Raw genomic sequence first — 24110 nt, forward strand, 5'->3', positions numbered from 1 at the left:
GGCATGCGTTGCGCATGCGCCCTTCAGCCCATGCACTATTCAATGGGAGGCATTTCTTGGCAGAATACCTGGACAAATAGCGTATGCGTGCAAGTAATATCACAACAGCTGATTTTATGATCAGCTGTTGTGCACAGGCACCATCTCGCCGACACAATAGCCGAATGAAGACATTTTTCAGTCAGATTGTGCCAAGGCACGTTCATGTAGGTGAGGGGCGGAAATTAACATGAGGGCAGATGCATTTATTAAAGGCCGGTGCTGCCCTAACATGGAGGCGGATGTTTTCAAGGATGGCCACTGCTGCAAAGATGGGGCAGAATTTTACATGTTTAGCTAGCCAAACAGGCCCTCCAGGAAGAATAGCAGATAAAGATTTGTTTAGCAGATTTTTTTGGGCATCGTTAAAAGTTCCACCCCCATCTTTGCAGCACTGGCCATCATTGAAAACAAAGTAATTTTCTAGCAAAAAATAGGATTTTTCTTCATCATACTTGCCTGTAAAATCCTTTTGAGGACATCGTGGGACACAGTCAGGCTAATATTCCTTATCTGCTGGGTTATACTTAATCAGGTAAATGGACACTGGTAGACCAACGGTCTTCAGACAGGAAGTGATCCCCTATATAACCCTTCCCATACAGGAACTACTTTAGTTTTATAGCAAGCACCAAATCCTCAAGAGGGGAGGGATCTCTGTGTCCCATGATGTAATCAAAAGTATTTTACAGGCAAGTACGACAATAAAATCCTACTCTTACATAGTCAGGTTGAAAAAAAAAAAGACAAGTCCATCCAGTTCAACCATAAAAAAATAAAAACAAAAAAAATACATACACACATACTCTTGATATATCATGGGACACAGTCAGGCTAATATTCATTACCTGCTGGGATGTCCCAGAGCAATAGCCGTGAGAGAAGAGACACCCTGCCAAACAGCCATCAGAACTTAAACGGCAGTCCGCAGTACACTACTGTCGAAAGCCGAATCCTCGGTTGCTCAAACATCCACTTGATAACATTTTGTGAACATATGCACTGAAGACCAGGTAGCAGCCTTACAAATCTGAGCCACAGATACCTGATGGCCAAAAGCCCAGGGAGATCCAACATCCATGGTAGAAAAAGTTCTCACCCTAAAGGGAGGAGCTTTGTTTCAAGCCATAGGCCTGAATGACCAAATTATGGACCAAATTGGCAATGGAAGCTTTGGAAGCTGCCTGCCCCTTGGGTCCTTTTGGTAAAACAAGGGAGTCCAAGCCTCGGATCTCCACAGATCTAGACAAACCTTGACTGCCAGGACAACATCTCTTCCGCTGAACGAGGCTGAGAGAAAAGGCAAAATAATGTCCTGATTTAAATGAAAGACCGACACCACTTTTGGCAAAAAGGATGGAACAGGTCTTAAAACGACTCATGATGAAGGATCAAGTATGGTTCCCTGCATGAATGGGCCCCCAACTCAGACACCCTTTTAGCCGAGGTGATAGCCATCAGGAAGGCTAGCTTGCGTGACAGCAAGTCTAATGGAATTTCCTTAATAGGTTCAAATGGCTGGTTAACAAACAAGAAGAGTCATTGGCACACAAACGAATAATCCCTTTGTTAAGAACGGTTATCCATATAATAAGACACCCTTTGTGTCGCTTAGCACATTTGGACTGGAAGTGTTTGGGCATTAATGTATATCAATGTGAGAACATAAGTCCCCATGTTCCAGCTGATTGGTGGCAGTGCAGCTTCTCTATTACCTTAAAGTCACAAACAAAAGACTCCAGGGGTGATTCATCACAAAACATCTGTCAGTTTATATTCTTTATGATTGATGGATTTTATGCTTTTAAGATCCCAGGAGGATCAGATGTCTGTCGTATTTTTTATATGTAATGATCTTTATGTGTTTTTTCATACCATATCACAAGTTTCTTTGCTGCGCTGTTTCTTGATTGTATATCAAATGGTTGGTTCTATAACAGATAGCACCAAGTTCAAGCTCCAAGGACACATATGTGACCCAATTTGGGGGGGGGGGGGGTAAGCGAGTGGCCCCTTGCATAAAAGGTTCAGATCTGTGAATACAAGGCTAAAAGGCCTTTGAAATAATACTGATAGGGCCAAAATTTGACCTCTGTACTTAAAGCCAATTTGATTTCCACAGCTGACTGTAGAAAAGAATTCTACCAATCACAAATTTCCGAGGATGCCATTTTCTGGCTTCACACAAAGCAATACAAGTCTTCCAGACCTTATGGTAAATCTTCCTAGTGACAACTTTTCTAGCATTCACTTGAGTAGACACCACTGATCCCGAGATGCCATGGACCTTTAACACCCTGGCTTCAATAGCCAATGCCGTCAAATTTAGAGACTGTAAATTAGGGTGGAATATAGGACCTTGAGACAGTAGATCGGGGCGATGTGGAAGCATCCATGGCCTGTCTATTGTCAGTCTCACAATCTCCGAGAACCAGGGCCTTCTGGGCCAGGCTGCTGCCACCAGAATGACTGGAACCCCTCTCCGAATTCTACTAATGCGGAAATGGAGGGATCGGAGGGAAAGACTAAACCAGGCAGTACTGGCTCCATGGAACTATCAGCATCTGCTCCAATTGCCAGAGGATCTCTTGCTCAAGACAAACTGCTGAAGCTGGTTGAACATGAATGCCAGTAGGTTGACCTCTGGCCATCCCCAATGTTGGCAAATTTCCTGGAACACCTCTGGGTGTAGGGACCATTCCTGCGGAAAGATCTGCTGGCAGCTGAGATAAATTAGCTTCCAGTTCTCTACTCCCAGGATATAGACTGCCGATATAATTGCCACATGTCCCTCTGCTCAGACTAGTATGTGGTTCACCTCCTTCAGAGCTGAATGACTCCTGGTAACGCATTGGTAGTTTATATAGGCCACTGCCGTGGCATTGTCGGCCTGAACCCTGATGGGGCAGTCCTGAAGCTTCACCGCCCAGGACCATAGGACCAGACTTGCTGCCCATAATTCTAGGACATTGATGAGCAGGGTCTGCTCTGTCCCTGACCATTTCCCCTGAGCTGTGAGCCAGTCTAGGATCCCAGTCTGAGAGACTGGCATCTGTAGTCAGTACTCCAAGTTACCGGGAGAAAGGATTTTCCCCTTTTGCAGGTTCTGATCCTGCAACCACCAGTTTGGGCTTAAGCATGCCTGAGGAAAATAAGCACATTGAATAATCCAGGGCTTATCTTGTTGGCTTGGAGCAGACAAAAAGTAGTCTTGTTGTAAGGGCCTGGAATGCAACTGGGCATAGGGCACTGCCTCGGAGGATACCATCCTCTCTAGAAGACTCATACAGAGCCGAATGGAGGGTTGTCTGGTGCTCCTTCTCTGATGCACCTGATCCTTCCGGGTGGCAAGAATACTCTTGTTTGGATCAGACCTAAATATTTTAGACTAAGCTGGTCTCAAGGCTGACATTTATGATCAAGCCTAAGCTTTTCAAATACCGCACTGTGTATATTATGCTTTGTTCTACAGCCTGTACGGAGTGATCTTTGAGCAGGAGGTCCTCCAGATACCCGAGCACCAGGATCCCTTGGGCCCTTAACCTCCCTGGCGGTGAGCCAGTCTGTAGGATTACAGTACTGTGAGTTGTGTATTTTAACTTATTTGAATTTGGCGCCGATCTCCGCTCCCCTGCGCCGCAACGTCGCAGGGAACGGAGCTCGGCGGCACTCGGGCACTGTGTGAATCGCGCGGAGGACGGCTCGATCACACAGCGCGGAGGACATCGCTGGATCCAGGGGACAAGGTAAGTAACAGCTCCCTGTATCCAGCGATGCGATCCTGAGTCTGGTTCGGGGTTACCGCTTATGATGGTAAAATCCCAACCCGAGCCAGACTCAGGATCGCATCGCTGGATACAGGGAGCTGTTACTTACCTTGTCCCCTGGATCCAGCGATGTCCTGTGTGATCGAGCCGTCCTCAGCGCGATTCACACAGTGCCCGAGTGCCGCCGAGCTCCGTTCCTTGCGACGTTGCGGCACAGGGGAGCGGAGATCGGCGCCAAATTCAAATAAGTTAAAATACACAACTCACAGTACTGTAATCCTACAGTACTGTATAAAAAAGACACACCCCTTTGTCCCTAGTGGTCTGCAGTGCCCTGCATGCACTTTTAAATTATACGTTTTTTTTCTGCCTGGAATTTAGAGATTGTCCATAGCAACCAAAAACTGTCCCTTTATGTCAAAAGTGATTTTAGACCAACTAGAAAACAGCGATAAATTAGAATCACTTGCAGAATTGTGCGATAGCGATTTGTGGGGAAATTCGTCATCAAACACTAAATCTAATGACAGCGACAATTCTGCAAATGAGCAAATTTCAGTGTTTTTGGATTTGATTACATTATTGAATAAATATTTATTATATTATAAACGTCATCATACCCGGGATGTCTGCTAGACTCTTATTTGAACAGATTTAAAAGTTATTACTAAGAATTACAGGACTACAATATAAAACGCCAAATTTCCATGCAAAATTGTACCGCTTTCAGCACCTAAAACCAGAATGAATCATACCGCCAGGGAGGTTAAAAGACCCATACTGGTGCTAGGACCTTTGTGAACATCCAGGAAGCTGTAGCAAGCCCAAAGGGTATAGCCACAAACTGAAAATTATGTTCCTCTACTGCAAAACGTAGGGACCTTTGATGAGGCTGAAAGATAGGTATGTGTAAATACGCATCCTTTATATCCTTAGTGCTGGGTTTAGAAGAATTTTGGACCCAGGGCCTCTTGTGGCCCTGGCCTTGCCCCTGTTGGTGGGGAAACCGTCCTGACACCGAGACATTTGAGGAAGCAGTCTGGGTTTTTTAAACGAAGGACGTCTGGTGCTTTTCTTCACAGGAAGTAGAGAACTCTTCCTTCTGGAAATCTTTTGGATATATTTGTCCAAGTGACCACCGCATAAATGTTCCCCATGAAAAGGGAAACCTGCCAATAACTTCTTATAAGGAAGCTTGGCTGACCAGTTCTTAAGCCATAAAAGTCTGTGCATATGTACAGGTAAGAGAGCCTGACAAGAAACATGCTGTACTGAATTTTTTAAACCATCAACGGCAAAACAGCACTCGAATATGTCTTTCAGGCAGATCATCCTCCTGGTTAGGCTTATCAGGCCATTTGACCTGATCCTTTACAGACTGGCACATACCAATTGCTGCAAGACCTGGCTGAATAGCTGAACTGGCCAAAGAAAAAGGAAGCCTTTAATAATAACTCCAATTTATTGTCAACAGGGTCTTTCAAGCCCTGTGCGTTATCTACCTTGTTTAAGAGACTGATGCAGCTGACATGCTACTTTTTTTAACAAACTTTTCATCCATGGGATAAGCGTACGCCACCTGTTCCAACTCTGTGTGTAAAGGGAAAGTCTGACCTGAAGAGGCCTCCGAGATCCCAAAGAGGACATCTGCAAGAGGCAACTTAAAGGCAGAACAAACAATTTCTGTCAGTCAGGATCAAAAGCCTCTACGACAGAGGCAGACATTGACTGGATATCTTGTCCATATTGCTCGGAAGCACTCATCTGCTAGGCACTCCACCGAATCCTGAGCTTTAAGCTTACCCCCCAACCCATTCCTGCTCCAGTCTAAGACTCCGGGGAGGAGGATCTGTCACACTTTCTGCCACCCTGCAGGGTGGAGGCAATCATGCCAGCAATCCTGTGCTCTAACCCAGCTAGGTATAAGGACAGTTCATCCTTAGTGATAAATTGTGAAGCAGCAGCACTGACTGCAGGTGCAGCGGCTCAGATTGTCCTGAAGCCTCTGGTCCTTCAGGGGATACAACACTAGGGATACGACTAGGATCAGAAACTACTGACATAGGTGTGCCCTTCCCTACCAAGCAACACCTGGTGAATCACGTGACCCAGGTAATAAAAAATTAATCACTGCAAGTGTCTGTTCAGAGCCGGCTCTTTGTCCCACAGCTGCCTTCTGGAAGCACCTTATGGCTTGGCCTACACAGCCTAAAAATAAGCTGGGTGCGCGCCAGAGCATTCTATGCGTGCAGTCCCAGCAAATGGGTGTGACTGTATTCACATATGACAAATCTTCGTGTGCCCAGATAAAGACTACGGCACATGTGCGGCAAAGCTGCACCCGCCATGGCCGCCAAACTGCTCAGCCCAGCGGCACTCTTGCTAACACACGTACACCATGGCGAACCAAGGTGAAATGGCACACCATCGTGTGCCATAATACAGGTAAAAAAAACAGACGGACACAAGCAAAAAGATACTTTGCAAACACCCACAGCTAGCCCAAACATCCCCCATATGGTCACCGCACACAGGTGTCTAGCTTTTAGCTAGATTGACCGATTGTTACAATCACTGGGACATCCCGCAATAAGATAAAGGTGTTTCACTTACCTGTCCAGGCACAGGGCCACTTAGAAACTAAGGGCCCAATCTTCACCCTTCATGGCAGGTTCCTGTCACTTGGACCTTCAAGGACTGCGTAACCTCACGTTTAGGGTTGACTCCCTTGGACCTGTACAGCACCCTGCAGGAACTGCCTTAGCACTGTAGTATCCAGGATTTCCACTCTGCAGGGTCCAGTGCCCAAAGGCCACCTTACAGGCAAAACCTTGCAGGATCTCGAGTCCTCTTTGCAAGGCTCAGGTACCATCCAAGCATAAAAGCCTGTGTCAAATGGATCGCTCAATCCCTTGATTCATTTTGGAACCATTAGTGGGACTAGAGACCTGGAGCTCAGAGAGCTCAAACAAACCGTCCCATTCACCTTGCAGACGCCAGTAAAAAAATAAAGTACATCCTGTATGGAAACCTTTGGTCTACCAGTGTCCATTCACCTGATGATGAAGTATAACACAGCAGGTAATGAATTGCCTGTGTCCCATGATGTAGGAAAAAGAAATACTGATGTTAACTTGTAAGCTACAAAATGGGCAGCACAGTGGTGTAGCGGGTAGCACTCTCGCCTAGCAGTAAAAAGGGTCGCTGGTTCGAATCCCAACCACGACACTACCTGCCTGGAGTTTGCATGTTCTCCCTGTGCCTGCGTGGGTTTCCTCCGGGTACCCTGGTTTCCTCCCACACTCCAAAGACATGCTGGTAGGTTAATTGGCACTAGTATATGAATGTGACTTGAGGACCTGGGATTGCCGGTTTGAGAGTAGGGACCAATGTGAGTGTGTGATGTATGTATATTCCCCCAGAGTCCCTAATCTACTCAACCAGCACAGCCACTGAGCTTAAACTGATTTGATGTGATTGCAAGCCATACAATCTGCTGTCCGTGGCTTCAACTGTGTCCCAGTTTCAAGTGACCAAATTATCAAACTGAGCTGAACTAAATCAATACCCTCGGACAGCTTATAATTTCCACTGTCTAGTTTGAAGTGGTTCTAAAGTCTAAATTCCCCACATCACGGTAAAAAAGGTTTGGGTAGCAGAATTACCCTGTTGTGGTTGACAATGGAAGGCTTCAGAACTGCCCACAAGGCAGAAAAATACTGTATAAGGTCATAAATGTAATTATCTCAATAATAAACAGAGGGAATCCTAATAAAACCTATCCCAATAAAATTCAGGTTTTGTCACAGCTGATCTTTTCAGAAAAATGTCCTCAGTGGTATTCAGGCTGATATTTCAATACTTTTAAGTAGCATGATCGAACACAAGTACACAGATTTGAAGAATTGAAAAAGTCAGAAGTCATCACCTGCTGCATATGGTTAGTGACTCAAAATATAATCCAGAGGAACAGTATAACCACCTTACAAATAGCATTCTCCAAAGTCTGACAAATTTCCCTTCATTAACATGCATGTTTGGTTCCAACACCATAATGCAAGCTCTAATTCATTTAATTTAAATGTTACATTTCATTACCATTCATCAATAACTTTTGCAAAAGTAATCTAAAAACGTGGAGCCATTCTAAAACATGGCATTTACATTGCCTGCTACATTTGGCCATACACCAAGATTTTAAGGCGCAATTTAATCACATTTTGATTGGGAAAACAAAAAGCAAGACAACTGACCAATGGTTGGCAGTAGGTTACCACAACTGGTTAATTTGTGATTAAAAGCAGATTTGGGCCTCATTCACACTGGCACTGTCAAGCCTGCATATATGCATTTAGAGCTTACTGACAAAAGAGGGAAGCTTTTTGATAATAGTCATTAGGTAATTATAGTTTTGCATGTAGTCACCTACATACAGAGTCTTCCCTAGTGGTTGATATTCACATTGCTCATAGGTATGCATTTATATTTAGGATGTACTGATGCTTGCTTTAATGAAGATTTTGAAGTCTGGTTGACTGTTTCTAAGTTGGCCGTTTTTGTGGCTGAGAGGGGTCCATCGCTTCTAATCTCTAGGTTTTCATCTCGGTTCCAGTCTTGGGGACTAAAAACATGTAAGTGGAGTTGAAGGACCGTAATTGGTCCATAAATGTATTTAGTTTAAACTAAGGGTATAGTGATAAAGGAATTTACACACTTGTGTGGGGCATATTCCTAATGATTGTTCTTTCTCTCCCTTTTTAATTTAAGGTTCTCCAGATTTAGGTTCACAGACTTGTGGTTCTGAAGAAGCTGTCAGCGAAATGTGTTAACCACTTTGTCTTAGATCTATATTGTTACTGGAATTGATGCATTCTGCAAGAACATCCCTCGTTTGTTTTTTTAATGTTTATACTAGATATGTTTTCTAATAAATTTGTTAAAATTATATTGCATACGAGTTCCTCACTGGTATCGATATAATCCGTCATTCTGGTTTTTGTTTTACGTGATATCTGGGATGAGGTACCCCCATAGCCTTCTTTTATATATTTGATACATTTAGAGTCAGCAACCCAGTCCTCAGGGCCCACTAACAGGCCAGCTTTTATGTATTACATTGGGGAGATGCAGACTAGAATACTAAAATCACTGAGCAGCAAATGATATCACCTGTGATGTATTTCAGTTATCTTGCAAACCTGGCCTGTTAGTGGGTCCTGAGGACAGGGTTGATGACCACTGATTTAGAGGACATTTCTAAAGGCATATAAATGCATGCAACGATTTTTCAAAGTTACTAGCCACACTAAGCATTAACTGGCACTTTAGGTGCTGTCAGTTTAGCAGTGTTTAGAGAAAAATAGAATTCTGTGCATTCCCGGTCTGGGGCGTTTTTAGACACTCTAAATGCATTGTAAACACAGCTAAACTTTTCATCTAAATGCAGAAAAAGTGATCTGAGAAGCACAAAAGTTGCTTCTACTTCCCAGATCACTTCTCTATTTAGAAAAGCTAAGCACAGGAGTGCTGGTGTGAATGAGGTCTATATGTGGCTGAAAAACCAATGTTTAATGGCCATCATTACTGTTCATTAAGTCTTTTTTAGACCAGATTCTAAAATCACAACAATGTAAAGTACAACACACATAATCAGAATAAACTAAGATGCATTTTTTACCAGGTGCAAGTCGCAGATTCACTGTATTAAAGGGGCTGTAAAGTCAGGTGTTTTTGTGACCTTTCTAGTGACCTGTGTGCAGCAGCCCTCCTCATACTTACCCCAAGTCCCATCTGTCCACGAATGCCTCAGCCGTCTGGGCCATCTTTCTCCCCTGATTGGCTGAGACAACAGCGGTGTCATTGGCTGATTTTGACAGCAGCGGGAGCCAATCAGGAGAGAGGGCGCAAAGCAGAATGGAAGCTGTGTCTGAATGGATACACGGAGCTGTGGCTCGACTGCCCCTATAGCAAGCGGCTTGCTATGGGGGCACTCAAGAGGGAGGGGCCAGGAGCTACAGCCAGGGACATAAGAGAAGGATCTGGGCTGCCCTGTGCAAAACCACTGCACAGAGGCGGAAAGTATGTTTATTTTAATAGAACAGAAAAACAAGACTTTACAATCACTAAGTATTTTTTGTAACAATTATAGTATTTAATCTGTCAATGAAAAGTTAGAGCATAAACTTATGAAGCCATTTTTGCGACAAGTTTGTTACACAAGACATTTCCTTTGTATCATTAAAACACCACCTGCTTTAATAGGCCTCTTTACAAAGCTCAACTGAAGCTTCAATTTATAAACAAGTCAAAGCAGAGACTCATGCATGTTAGTTGCAAAGGTTTTCTTTAATCAGATGTAGTACCAATCTTGGCGTACAATAAAACAAAGTACTTACTCTCCTATCTTTTGAAGCTCGCCTCCTCTTCCGCTGTACAGTGTTAGACATCCTTTCCACAAAGAAGCATACCTTAAATGAGATGATTGCACTAGATTACATAAATATACAACTTTGAATTTGAAACCTAAATAGAACATGCTGGAAAATCTTAAGTTAAAAATCTGCCTTTGTAGTGCGTACACCCCTAGTAAAAGTGTCCAAACTGGGCCATGGAGGCCTGTTCTGAGTGAAACCTGTCCTGTTAAATGGCTGTATGGTCTTGGACACCTTGCTGCACCTGTTTCAGGATCTTGGAAAACATCTTATAGCAAAGGACATCTTTATATAGAGCAACAATTCTTTTTTTCAGATCCTCCGAGTTCTTTGCCACGAAGTGCCATGTTGAACGACCAGTAAGAGAGAGCGATACTAAATTTCACACACCTGCTCCCCATTCATACCTGAGACCTAGTAACACTAACGAGTCACATGACACCAGGGAGGGAAAATGACTAAATGGGCCCAATTTGGACGTTTTTACTTAGGGGTGTACTCACTTTTCTTGCCAGTGGTTTAGACATTAATGGCTGTGTGTTAAGTTAATTTGAGGGGACAGCAATTTTACACTATTATACAAGATGCACACTCACTACTTTACATTGTAGCAAAGTATAATGTCTTCAGTTTTTTTCACATGAAAAGAAAATATTTCCAAAAATGTGAGGGTGTACTCGCTTTTGTAGAATATATATATATATATATATGTATATATATATATATGTGTGTATGTATGTATGTATGTATGTATGTATGTATGTATGTATGTATGTATGTATGTATGTATGTATGTATGTATATATATATATATATATATATATATATATATATATAAATCATGCAAGCCTTTATCCAGTCATCTAGGACAGCACAGAAGAGTATAAGTGGGGAAATCTAAGAGGGACCACTGACTGACAAGCCTTCTCTGCAGAGATATTCCATTACTATTAACTAGAAATAATGGAACCACAGCGTACAAATGGGAGACAAGCAACTGACCAATTTTTAAGCATTTATCGCCGAGTGCAGCAATACAAGATAGTCAAAATGATCTTCGTCCTGGAAGGACAGGCAAGTATTATTCATTTTGCAGACAGAGTCAAATGAGGGCCATTTTGAACAAAAAACAAAATGTTATTGAAAAGAACACAAGAAAAAAACATTACATGGTATATGTTACACATGCATGACATTTAAGTGCATATAAAAGATAGTGTCAGGAGCCTTAATTCTCACAATATAAAAGTGTTGTCATTTTGAAAGACAATATTGACATGCAGCTATGTAGATGGAACATTTCAATGGCTTAGTGTTCATTCAACAAAACACAAAATTAAAGTAAAAATAGAAAATAAAACTTGAATTATTAAACCAACGACATATCGCCCGGTGTTCAGATCCGTCAAACGTGTAAATTAATCACAACATATTACACAGCTTGCTCAACCTTATAAGATGGCACTAGCTTCTTTATGTGTCCAATTATCCCAACAGCAGCCTAACCAGAGCCAGCTGTGGTGGTGACACTTCTGGGGAGTTTAACCAATTCTGCCATATACTGGAGAATTTCTTTGGTGATGTTCTGTGTTGTGTGTTTTTTTTTTCCCCACATGAGTGTAGCATTGACCATTTGGATCCATTGTGCCTCCCTTGGGATGCGTGACGATAGCCAGGAAGCTGATTGTCCGTTTGTGGCTAAGTATAAGAGTCTTGTGAGGGCAACGTATACCGAGGGAAGGTACAGGTCTTCAATCCATGCTACCTAGTAAACACACCAGTGGCTCCAGTTCAAGCTGAACTTGAAAAACACTATTCTAGTGACAACAAAATTCCTGAACCTCACCAGAGCATGTGAATGAGGTCACCTGAGTGGGCTAGACATTTGGGACATATGGCGGAGTCACTTCTGCCACATTTATGCAGTTGTACCAGGGTACGATTATACCCTGTGTAGTATGAACAGGTGGGATAAATGCCAACACCAAAACCACTGGGTGCACTCCCAGAATCTGGTTCCACTGCTCACCATCGATGGGGGCAAACATCTCACTCCCACCCCTCTCAACATGGTAGCAGGTCTGGGGCCTGCATATGTGATAGTAGGTGGACAGATTCTGGAAATGATTCCCTTATTTTCTGGGTCAGAGTATATAGATTCAAGGAACGTACAGTCTTCTAGTTGCATATTAGCGTGTCTACTCTGATGTAGAATGGAGTGTTACTGTAGTTGTAAATATTGGAAGTGGTGGCCTCTGAGTGCAGGGAATTCCATCAATTGATAAAATCGTTTTAAAACATGGCCGTTGAGTATTTGGGCAAGGTATCCAACCCCAGCCCTTTCCCAAATTGACCGGCTGGGTACCCTGGTCAGTTCAGTGTAAAAACTGTTCTGCCAGATAGGGGTCTGTCGGAGATAACCTGTCAGTCCCAATGTGGTTTTGACCCTTTTCCAGATTTTCATCAATGACCAAACTGTAGGGCAGGTGGAGGGAACTCTAGGGAAACCCAGGGCAGAGTAGTCCGCGTCAGGGCCCAGAAGAAGACCTCTGGAGGGGTCTGATCCTGTCCCGAGGTCCCAACCTGTGAAATGTTGCATCTGTGCCGCCAGGTAATACATTTGAGGATGCAGGACCGCCATCCCACCCTGATGTTTAGGTAGTTGTAGCATGGCTAGTTCAATTCTCGCCACTCCACCTCTGCAAATGAGAGCTCTAAATTGTGAATCAAAGCGCCAAAGCCACTATTGTGGTATCCATATCGGGGCATTGTGTAAAATATATGTAAAAGCTGTGGTGTCCAGATAATTTTTAGGAGATTAACGCGGTCAGTCACTGACAGCGGCAATCTACTCCAACTAGCCTGCTTTTGCTGACATTTTTGTAGTATAGGTTTTAGATTTAGGACTATGTAGTCTTGTGTGTCCCCAGTCACCACTATTCCTAAGTATTTAAAGGATGATACCACTTGTATGTGGGATACATCCTCCAGCAAGGGTGCCAGTAACAGATTTAGCAGCAACAGAGCCGACTTATGCCAGTTTATGTTAAAGCCCGATAATTGTACAAACTGATCAATTAAGTGCATTACTGCTCTCAGAGAGCATATAAGGAAACCTTTTCCTCCCCCCTAACCTCCGGAAGCCTGTAATGTCAGGGGAGGTCCGAACCATAGCCGCCAGAGGTTCCAGTGCAAGGGCAAATAGCAGGGGCGACAACAGACACCCCTGCCGTGTATAAAAGCTGCACCCATGAGATGATGTTATTTCTCAGACCAAATTGTCAGAAAACCTCCTACAGATACTTCCACTCCATGCTGTTAAAAGCTTTGGCAGCATCGAGAGAGAAGTTGGCTCTGTTGCCCGGGTTACCCACTTGAGTTTGTGCGTTAAGGAACAATCTTGGGATATTCAGTGTCATAGATCTAGCCAGAATGAGGCCAGACAGAATGGACCAGTCCTGCCACCACTCCCGAAAGTCTAGTGGCCAATACACGTGCCAATAGTTTTACATCTGCATTACGCAGAGATATAGGCCCATAGGAATTCGGTTGTTGTAGTGGTTTTGGTATCGCTATGATAGCCTCGTAATGAGGGCCAATTTAGCTCTGTGAGTTGGGTTAATGCATGTTATGCTGCAGATCCATTCAAAACTAAAAGATGGTATTTGTAGTGTATACATTCACAGGAAAATGAAAGACGCAGCCATGCGGATGGAGCCTCACATGGCCACAACCTTTTTGAATTTTGACAGCAGGTGCAGGGAGATCTCCGGCCCACTGTCACACTGAGTTTGGGGGAAAGACTACAGAAGCTGGAACATATTCCATCTTCTACCCTAAATACAGTTAGAACATGTAACATGTTCTGAAAGGTGATTGTCAGGATTAATTTTTTATTTTTTTTAAACATATACTTCCCTCCACTGTGCAGCTTGTTTTGCACAGATTGGCCCCATTCCTAGTCTTCTGGGGTCCCTCCAGCACTCCATATAAATGTGTTTCACATATTTATTGTGAAGAAAACGTCACACAAGTCATAATAAACTGACATTTTAAGACCTTGCATGGTTCCTTCCTCAAGGCAACAGTGAATTCACCATTTTCAAAACTTGTCCAAAGAACAATTTACAGAGATAATCTCAGACAAGTGCAATGTCAAAAATAGGACACAAATGGCATAAAAATTATAGGCGTTTAAAACCATTCTCTAATCATTTAAAATGGAAAAAAAATTACTTTAGACATGCCAGCTGTGCCGTGCATGGGTAATACATAGCTTTACTTTAAAATTCAAATAGGTGGTGTTCCTAAATTTACTGTAAGGGCTCATTCATACAGACACAAAGGGCTCTAAACTGCAAAAGGTGTATTTGTGCCCAGAAGTCACAGGTGTTGTGTACAGCAACCAGGGGAAAAAAAGAGAAAAAAAAAACTACAGCTGCACGCTGGTAACAGCACATCTAAGCATTTACTACTCGTGTGATTACCCGAAAACAGCAGCAGCCAGTCATTGATTTGTAAAGACGTCTATATGCAACTGACTCCCGGGAACAATACTACGTTTTGCAGTGTATGGCCCTCTGTACTCATGTGAATGAAATCCTAGTAGGACATTTAGGTCACTGAGCACCATCACAAAAATTGACTTTTCAAAGTATAAATTTCATATTTTTTATCTCTGTAGTATGCTTACATCAACTTCCTGCATTTGCTCCAGCAGTGGCTGCATTGCATTTAGTGCAGGATCTTGTTGATTACAAACAGACCATACCTACATGATCAGCATTACCAATCACATAGGGGTTGATTTACTAAGATCCCCTTTCACTGAAGGCATTTTGCTGATGCTATAGCGTTAAAAATAACACCTGCAATCCACCCCCCAAACAGCTTCTCCATTGTCTCCAGTGTGCAGTGAGCTGGCAGGGCATCAGGAAAAGTCCTGGCAGCAGCTTCTTTGGAGCGGTGTGTTTACTGCTCCTCCACCGCTGCTCCCCATTGAAATGAATGGGGCAGCACGGCTATATCGCCAGCAAAACGCCGCTATTGCGGGCGGTTATAACCCTTTCTCGGCCGCTAGCAGGCGTAAAAAGCACCCCGCTAGTGGTCGAAATGCGCCGGTAAAACGTTGCTAAAAATAGCTGCATTTTACCGCCAATGCTAGGGGTGGCACAGTGTGAAAGGGGTCTAAAACTGGAGAGCACAGAACCTGGTGCAGCTGCACGTGAAAGCCAGCTTCTAACCTCAGATTGTTCAATTAAGCTTTGGCAAGAAAACCTGGAAGCTGACCAGTTTCTATGCAGAAGTGAGGCTGATTTTGCACTCTCCAGCTTTAGTAAATAAACCCCTTAAAGTCTTCATTGAAAGCACAAGTGACAGGTCCACAAGACAAGAGAAAAACTTAGGCTATGAGGAAAGAGCATTGTTACCCTATAACATATGCCTGCACAAGGATAGTCATGGCAGGATGAACAGACATTTTAGAAAAGCTACAGAATTATGGGCTTTGAAAATTCAACTTGCAATTGGCTCCTGAAATGAAAACAACATGTTACAGGACAAGTTTTATTTTTAGTGAACTTGTCCTTTAGTAAATACCCCACCCCACTGAGTGCCAAGTTAATCCTTTACTGAGCAACCCTGCCCATTTGAAGATGTTCCTGTTGGTTCTTCCTCTTAGTGTACACATGGAACAAGTCCATATAGGTGAGCTGTTCTCTAGCCATCCTGTGAAATACAGCTCACTCACTGTGCCATGGCACCTGGTGGCACCCAATGATGTGCCACCAGGTTAACCCTCCTGCCACTTTCTGTAAGGTGATGCCTCCTGAGAGCTAGGACACTGGTAGCTCAGTAGGCTGCTGGACCATTTTACATGTCATTGCCAGCTTTTTAGACTGGAAAATAGGTAGGAGGGTCACAAAGTGCTTTTTGATGTGAAGATCCACTGTAAGTGTACTTCAGTCTAGTCGCAAAACAAGTCAGAAAAAAAAGTCTCCATCCATTTACATTTTTGGACCTAAACAAGACAGATCTGAGGTAGTCTGGTGTGTGTCCATTTACATTCATGTGCCTATCGACCTAACATGGATCCGTTAAAGCAGTAGTAAATTCTGCTTTATGGCTTGCACCTACAGGTAAGCTTGTAATAAGGCTTTACTGTAGGTACAGTGAATATCTCCCGTACCGCTTAGGAGATATTCACATTTATAATAAGTGACATCACTGGCACATGTGCACTGAGCTCTGAATGGATGGCACACTGAAGAATGCGTCCATTGAAATCGCTGTGCGCAACCATGACTCTGGCTGTCATTGTGCCCAGCCAAACAGCCAGAGAGCACGAACCCAGAAGACGACTGAGTGAAGCTGGAAGCATGCAAACTAGCACATGACTTAAACTGCCCTGTCCACAGATCCCCTGATTGGAACAGATACAGCCCCCATTAAAGGGACTTAAAATGGCATTCTGCACTCAGTGGGTTTGGAGGGGGGGCATATTAAAGAACAAGCTCACTTACAGTAAGCTTATCCTTTAAATCCTTCACACTTTAAAGTATAACAAACGATTCACCCTCTTTATTTGTCCTGTTTACCATTGTCATTGAAAGTAAAAGAAAATCCCACATTTTTGGTTGTCCCCAGAATAGTAATAGAAGGGAAAATTTCCAATGGGGACACTAGTTCTGGTGACCTAGGGGTCCCCAAGAGATTTCTTTAATTTGCAGAGATTTACTCACTTCCTGTTTTGGCTATGGGACAGAAAGTGAAGGGAAATCTCAACAATGGGACACAGATGGCAAAAAATAAACCAACATGGGTGGATTATTATAAAACTCCTTTACTGTAGCCAAAATAGAAAAGTTTTACCTATGGTTCAATGCCAGGAGGCAGTGCAGAGTCCATGTGACCACTGTGATTGGCTCACATTACCAAGAGGCCATCCTGTTGGCTCCCGATCAGAAGACTTTCCAGAGAGCTGTTGGAGACCACTGCTGGCAACATGCTGCGAGCACACAAACCTTGGGCCGCCATCAACACATGTGTTGCAGCTGAGCTTTAAAGGACAGTTTTCCTGTCACCACATATATGTATTGAGCAGTCACCAACAGAAAAACCCGCATCTGCCTGTTATACGTAGTCACCTGAGCCCAGCTTTCACCAATGTACTATGTATATGACATACCTGGCCAATGCCTCTGAAAGCTTGAAAATAGACACTACTCAAACGATCTCCACTTGCTTCTGGGCATCGTGCCACACACCTGCTCTCCTACATTCCGTACATAGGTGGTCATCTGTTGCTGAATGAATGTAAAGTGTTCTCCGATTTGTCAAAGTGGGACGATGCCATCATACTTTCCACATTTTCCAATCAAAGAATGCTTTGCATTCACTCAGAGGGTGCAAAGCATCCCCTGCATGGTGCCTATGCCAAGTGGTCAACCTGTGTTCACAATGCAGGAGAGCAGCCGCTCAGTGCAGGATCTGGAAGAAAGTGGAGATCACTGGAGTAACTGTCTACTTTAGGGCCCATATACACTTGTGCGAATGGGCATGACAAGTCGCAGCCCACTGCTTGCAAAGGTACATGTTCAGATTGGTGCGACTTAGTTTCAGAGATTTTGAAAAGGTGCCTGCTCTACTTTGGGCCAATTGTTTAAAGTCGGATCAAAGTTGCACCAAAAACCATATCAAAGTCATGCCCCAAAGTTGTACTGGAAATCATGCGACTTTGGAAACATGCTAATGTGAATGGAGCCTTAGTGATTTCTAGCAGCATCGATCAGGTATGGTATATACATAGTTACACTGGGCCAATGTCTCCAAGTAGAAAATGCCGATGCCTGGAATTTTTCTTTCAGACCTTGTTCACATCTAGGTGTCCCAGATCACAGGCAGAATTGCCACAATTCTGCCCGCAATCCTGAATCACAGCACACCCATGTGATCCCACATCTCTTCCAACGGCACCCTAATTGTGATTGTCGCACGACAAACCATGCAAACATTACTGCGGTACGCCTGTCACCCAAAAGTTCTTTCAGGGAACAGGTGTACTGCGATTGTTTGTGAAATTTTACTGTGATTACATGGCAAAATTAGGCTGCGATTGGGGGCACCATTGGAAAGGATGGGGATCACAAGGACGTCCCGCAATTTGCCATTAGGGATCGTGGGCAGAATAGTGCCAATTCCGCCTGCTATCAGGGATGCCTTAGATGTGAAGGTAGTCTAAGTCCATTTACGCCAGATGCGGTGGATCTATGGTGGGCAGCTACTCCAGCGCAGTCCCACTGCATGGGACAAAATGCATAATTTCCGCTGTGCCTTATACCACTGCGTTGCTGCGCAAAAAAAAATAAAAAAATAAGTGTGCAGTACTCTTTCAGTGTAGCACAGGCCATCGCACTCTGGTTGATAGAAAGCTATGAACTGTGACATTTCAATTAAGTTGTAAAAATTAAAGTAAAGGGAACAGCATAGTGCGCCGGTATTGGTGCATAAGGATGAGCTGAGGTGTGTTCGCAAACAGTAGGTGCAGAGGCTGCCAGAAAGTCGGCATTGGGGAGCTCTAATCACAAGCAGCGAGGCATTTCCTGATCTCTGCAGCCGCACATCAGGACAATGTCTCACTGCCTTTTATTAGCGCTGTGCAGTGCCAACTTCCTGGTGGGCTCTGCGCATGCTATTTGCAAACACACCTGACCTCTATCCTTATTGGTGCATCAACAATACGCTGGTCTAGCTGGAGCACGCACCACCTACTGCATTGCAATGGTGCATCAGGTGTGAATGAGCCCTAAGGTTGCTTTCACACCGAGGCGCTGTGCAGGTGCTAAAAATAGCGCCTGCAAAGCGCCCTGAAACAGCCGCTGCTGTGTCTCCACTGTGAAAGTCCTCAGGGTTTCAAGCGGTGCGCTTTCAGGTGGGTAAAAAAAAGTCCTGCAAAACGCATCTTTGGAGCGATGTAGGAGCAGTGTATTTACCACTTCTAAACGCCCTTTCCCATTGAAAACAATGGGGCAGTGCAATGCGGTTTTCACTTTTTTTGATGCAAGCGGGGGTTAAAACTGCCCTGCTCGCGGCCACATAGCGCCGCTTTACCGCCAGGGCAAGCAACGCCCCAGTGTGAAAGTAGCCTCAGTGTTTGGTTGTAGATGTGGACCATACCACTACCCATCCTGTGGATAATACCAAGTGTAAGTAAATCGGTGCGCGCACCTTGCAGCACACATATGAGCACATACCCTCTGGTTAACCGAATTATGTCTCCGGGCTGAATAAGGCTTCCAATTTCATCCCACACGGAGACTGTGATGCTCCCCGTTTTATCTGCCACCTTGCACGACCTCACTTCATGACCATCTTTAGTTTTTGTGACTCTTCCTGTATGGAGGTGGGAGAGGAAAACACAAGTTTAGTCATGACAAGGACACCAGAGCCCTGGACTGGGCACAGCATGTGATGAGAGGGGTCTCCACTCGCTGCTTTCGGATCACCTACCGTCCTCAGGGGGGACACTTACCGATCTCCAGCACTATAAAGACGACATTTAAGTTTTTCTGCCCGGTCTTTATGTCTTTTATAGACACCAACGAGTCGTTTAGTAAGTTCATGGTGGTGAGAGAGGAGCGCCGGGCATTACTGGTCCCAATCCGCGCTCTACCCTCGTGTGTGTGTGTGGAGAGTGAGGAGGACGGAGCCCGGGGGCTCCAATATCACAAGGCGCCGCTTACTAGGACAAGGCGGCTACAGTACAGTGTGTGGGAAGTCACGGCTCTATCACTGGACACTTGGCTTTATACGGCACTTCATGCAACAAATCTTCCTCCTCCGTACACTACACAATGTGTGCGAGCATGTGCAGGGTCACCGATATATATAACAATAGAATATACCATTATCCAAGCTCCATGGGGAGCACCTAGTGCCATTCAAGTGACGTTAACCCCTAAATTACAGATTATTTCAGAATAGTTATCAATTTATTTGAGATGGCACTGTACACCTAACTGTTTGAGGGACCACCGCTACGAAGTAAAACGTAAAACTGCAATAGTAACGTCTGAATCCCCCGAGGATGTAAATGGTATAGCCTCTTGAATCAGCTCGTTCTTTTCTAACGAGTGTACAGAAAAATATGACGGTGATTGGGTGGCCGGAGAAGATGGAGGCGTGGCTCAGGCTTCTTTTGTCCTCTCTGACTTTACCACGTTCAGTGATGACCCGGAGCGGAGGGCGGCTGGTTGTGTGTAGTGTTGGGTGTATAATATTGTCATAGGAGGTGAATAATAGCGTGGTGTGCATCTTATGCCCTGCCACTGAGTAATAGATAATAATGATAGACAGTACAAGGAAACCCTGCCCTTATTTTCCCAGCACCCTGTGTAGTCACAGCTCTGTACTTCTTGACAGCAGCACACTTCTACCTCTTTAGTGTGGAAAACATAGGCCTCGTTCACAGTAGAAGCATGGAAACTTTATATGTGTGGTAAGGCCTCTCACACTGGCAGCGTGGAACCTTTATGTATGTGTGGTAAGGCCTCATTCACACAGGTCTACTGTTCCACATAGCGTGCAATGCACCATTTCACCCACACAGGAAGCATAGGTGTTCCACACAGTCTTCAAATCGCTGACAGGAGGAGGACTATGGATTTCCAGTGTTCATCCTTGTGAGACCTCTGCAGTGTACTGAGCCATACATTAGGCCTACACCAATATTTTCTGGGGTGGGTTTTCAGATCTGTGCAGCTGTTAAATTGAACAGGGTGCCTGGAACACCTGTGCGTTCCATGTGGGCAGAGGTAGCTCTTTACCTAGGCAGTCACCTCACACCTCATGAGGGCCCCATTATATTACCCCAGTGAGGGACAGCGAACCTTAACACTGCTGTGCTCAGAAAAGAGTGTAGATGCTGACTTGTAATAAACACATACTTACCTGTCCCAGGATCAACCGATGTAGTCACCTGAAACATCGCTTCTCTCTCTTTCCTCTTCCCCGGCACCACCATTTCAACTGTGGGCACCCAGCTGTGATGGCTTGTGGCTTCCCAGCCGGCAGGGCCGGACTGGGAATAAAATCCAGCCCTGGAAAAAATTTCATACCAGCCCCACAGCATTATTATACCAGCGCAACAGCATAACGTCATTATTTTATGTTCATAAAAGGGAAAACAACACATTTTAAAGCACATTTGAAGAGTGTATTCTATATAGATAAGACAGATATGAAATCACATAGGGATTTATATGTACGTATGTACAAATTCCAGTTAAAAGTGGTCAATCATCAAGGGGGACCCCAGGAACTCAGAACATGGGGGGGGGGGGAGACCACCTTCTGCAGAAAGAATACACTAAGGTAAGGGGGGGTGGGTTACTGATATAAGGGGGAAACCCTTTATATCAGTGCCATTATCGTATTCACTCCCCCCCTTACATCAGTGACCCCCCTTCAGACTGGCCTGGTGGTGCTGTCACTGACGACATCTCAGGTGCACCGTGCAGGGCTCAGTCAGTCAGTTCCAGCTTGGTTGGCTCTGGTTTTATCCTATGGTCTCCTCTTCACAGTCCACACAAGTCTGACTTCTCCCATGACCCCCATCCTGACTCCTCTCCAGACTCCCTCAGAGACTACAGACATGATACAGGAGATGGTCAGAGACTGCAGACATAATACCGGAGATGGTCAGACTGCAGACATGATACAAGAGCTCAACACAGCCTCACCAGTGCCCATCAAATGCAGCCTCACTGTGCCCATCAATGCTGCCTCACTGTGCTCATCAAATGCAGCCTCACTGTGCTCATCAAATGCAGCCTCACTGTGCTTTTCAAATGCAGCCTCACTGTGCCCATCATTGCAGCCTCACTGTGCCCATCAAATGCAGCCTCACTGTGCCCACCATTGCAGCCTCACTGTGCCCATCATTGCAGCCTCACTGTGCCCATCAAATGCAGCCTCACTGTGCCCACCATTGCAGCCTCACTGTGCCCACCATTGCAGCCTCACTGTGCCCATAATTGCAGCCTCACTGTGCCCATCATTGCAGCCTCGCTGTGCCGTGAATGCAGTCTCGCTGTGCCCATCATGTCAGCCTCTCCTGTGCCGCATGTCCCAGTCTGCAGTCCCTGTCTGTGGGAAGGTGTGCTGTTGATGCTCTGTACAGTACCTTGCATGTCAGCAGGATATCCATGACGGCCAGCAGCAGGCAGAGCCTGTTCTCGTTTTGGATGGGGATGGTGCTCCTTTCAGAGGATCTGTTTGCTGTGAGATGGAGTGGTCCTTGGCCACCTGTACCTTCAGCCATCCTTATTTTTCATCCCCAGTCAGCCTGTCCCCTGGTCCTGGGGAAGTGGAGAGCACTGTGTGGAAGCTGGAGAGAAGGGGGAGCAGAGAGTACTGGTGGGGTTGGAGAGCACATGGGTGGGGGCAAAGAGCAGGGTGAGTGGAGATCACAGGGGTGGGGAGTGCTGGGGGGACTTGAGAGCAATGGTGGGGGCCAAAAAGAACAGAGGTGGAGAGCACGGAAGGCTGAGAGTACTGGGGGGGCTAAGAGTGTGGGGTAGTGAAGAGCACTGGGGGGGAGCTTGAGAGTACTGGGGGGCCGAAAAAGAGGGCTGGAGAGCACTGGGGGGTACAAAGAGCAGGGTGGAGTGGAGAGCAATTGGGGGAGCTTGAGAGCACCTGTAGGGGGCAGAAAGAACAGGCGTGGAAAGCACGGGGGACTGGCGAGCACTATGGAGGATGGAGAGCACTGGCGGGGTTGGAGAGCACATGGGTGGGAGCAAAATGCAGGGAGAGTAGAGAGTACAGGGGTGGGGAGCAGTGAGTGCTGGGGGGGAACTTGAGAGCAATGGTGGGGGCCAAAAAGAACAGGGGTGGAGAGCACGGGAGGCTGAGAGCACTGGGGGGCTAAGAGTGTGGGGTGGTGAAGAGCACTGGGGGGAGCTTGAGACTACTGGGGGGAAGAAAAACAAGGCTGGAGAGCAATGGGGGGTACAAAGAGCAGGGAGGAGTGGAGAGAAATGGGGGGAGCTTGAGAGCACCAGTGGGGGCCAGAAAGAACAGGGGTGGAAAGCACAGGGACTGGAGAGCGCTATGGGGGGCGGAGAGGACTGGCAGAGTTGGAAAGCACATGGGTGGGGGCAAAATGCAGGGGGGAGTGGAGAGTACAGGGGTAGGGAGCGGAGAGTGCTGGGGGGGAGCTTGAGAGAGCACTGGAGGGGGAGCCAAAAAGAACAGGGTTGGAGTGCTGGGTGCAGAAAGAACAGGGGTGGGGAGCATGGGGGGCTGGAGAGCACTGTGGGGGGGGTGGAGACCACTGTGGGGGGGTGGAGACCACTGTGGGGGCTAGAGAGCACTGTGGGGGCTAGAGAGCACTGTGGGGGGGGGTGGAGATCACTGTGGGAGGGTGGAGAGCACTGTGGGAGGGTGGAGAGCACTGTGGGGGGGGGGGGGGTTGAGAGCACTGTGGGGGGCTGGAGAGCACTGAGGGGGTAGAGAGCACTGTGGGAGGCTGGAGAGAAGTGTGGGGGTTGGAGAGCACTGTGGCGGCTGGAGAGCACTGTGGGGGGTGGACAGCACTGTGGGGGGTGGACAGCACTGTGGGGGCTGAAGAGCGCTGTGGGGGTGGACAGCACTGTGGGGGGGGGGGCTGGAGAGCACTGTGGGGGGCTGGAGATTACTGTGGGGGCTGGAGAGCACTGTGGGGGGGCTGAAGAGCATTGTGGGGGGGCTGAAGAGCATTGTGGGGGGGGTGGAGAGTACTGCGGGGGGTGGAGAGCACTGTGGGGGGTGGAGAGCACTGTGGGGGGGGCTGGAGAGTACTGTGGGGGGCTGGAGAGTACTGTGGGGGGGTGGA

At 45.8% G+C, this 24110-nt stretch overlaps 1 protein-coding gene across 2 annotated transcripts in view; it reads right to left on the reverse strand.

The window, feature by feature from the left end:
• NABP1 (nucleic acid binding protein 1) overlaps window positions 1-20103 on the reverse strand; it is a 35613-nt gene extending 15510 nt beyond the window's left edge. Inside the window, exons 1-3 of one of the 2 annotated variants that reach the window (XM_077448745.1) lie at window positions 19767-20103; window positions 19489-19627; window positions 10202-10273 (exon numbers count right to left, since the gene is read on the reverse strand). In XM_077448745.1, the coding sequence (XP_077304871.1) occupies window positions 10202-10273; window positions 19489-19627; window positions 19767-19857 (302 nt within the window). In that variant the 5' untranslated portion in view covers window positions 19858-20103. The remainder of the gene's footprint in view (window positions 1-10201; window positions 10274-19488; window positions 19628-19766) is intronic. The other variant, XM_077448746.1, reaches the window with a different exon arrangement.
• Window positions 20104-24110: the final 4007 nt, after the last annotated feature.

This window comes from Lithobates pipiens, unplaced genomic scaffold, assembly GCF_037356315.1.
Source record: "Lithobates pipiens isolate NorthernLeopardFrog02 unplaced genomic scaffold, aLitPip1_a1.2 Scaffold_22, whole genome shotgun sequence".
In the NCBI taxonomy this organism is placed as follows: Eukaryota; Metazoa; Chordata; class Amphibia; order Anura; family Ranidae; genus Lithobates; species Lithobates pipiens.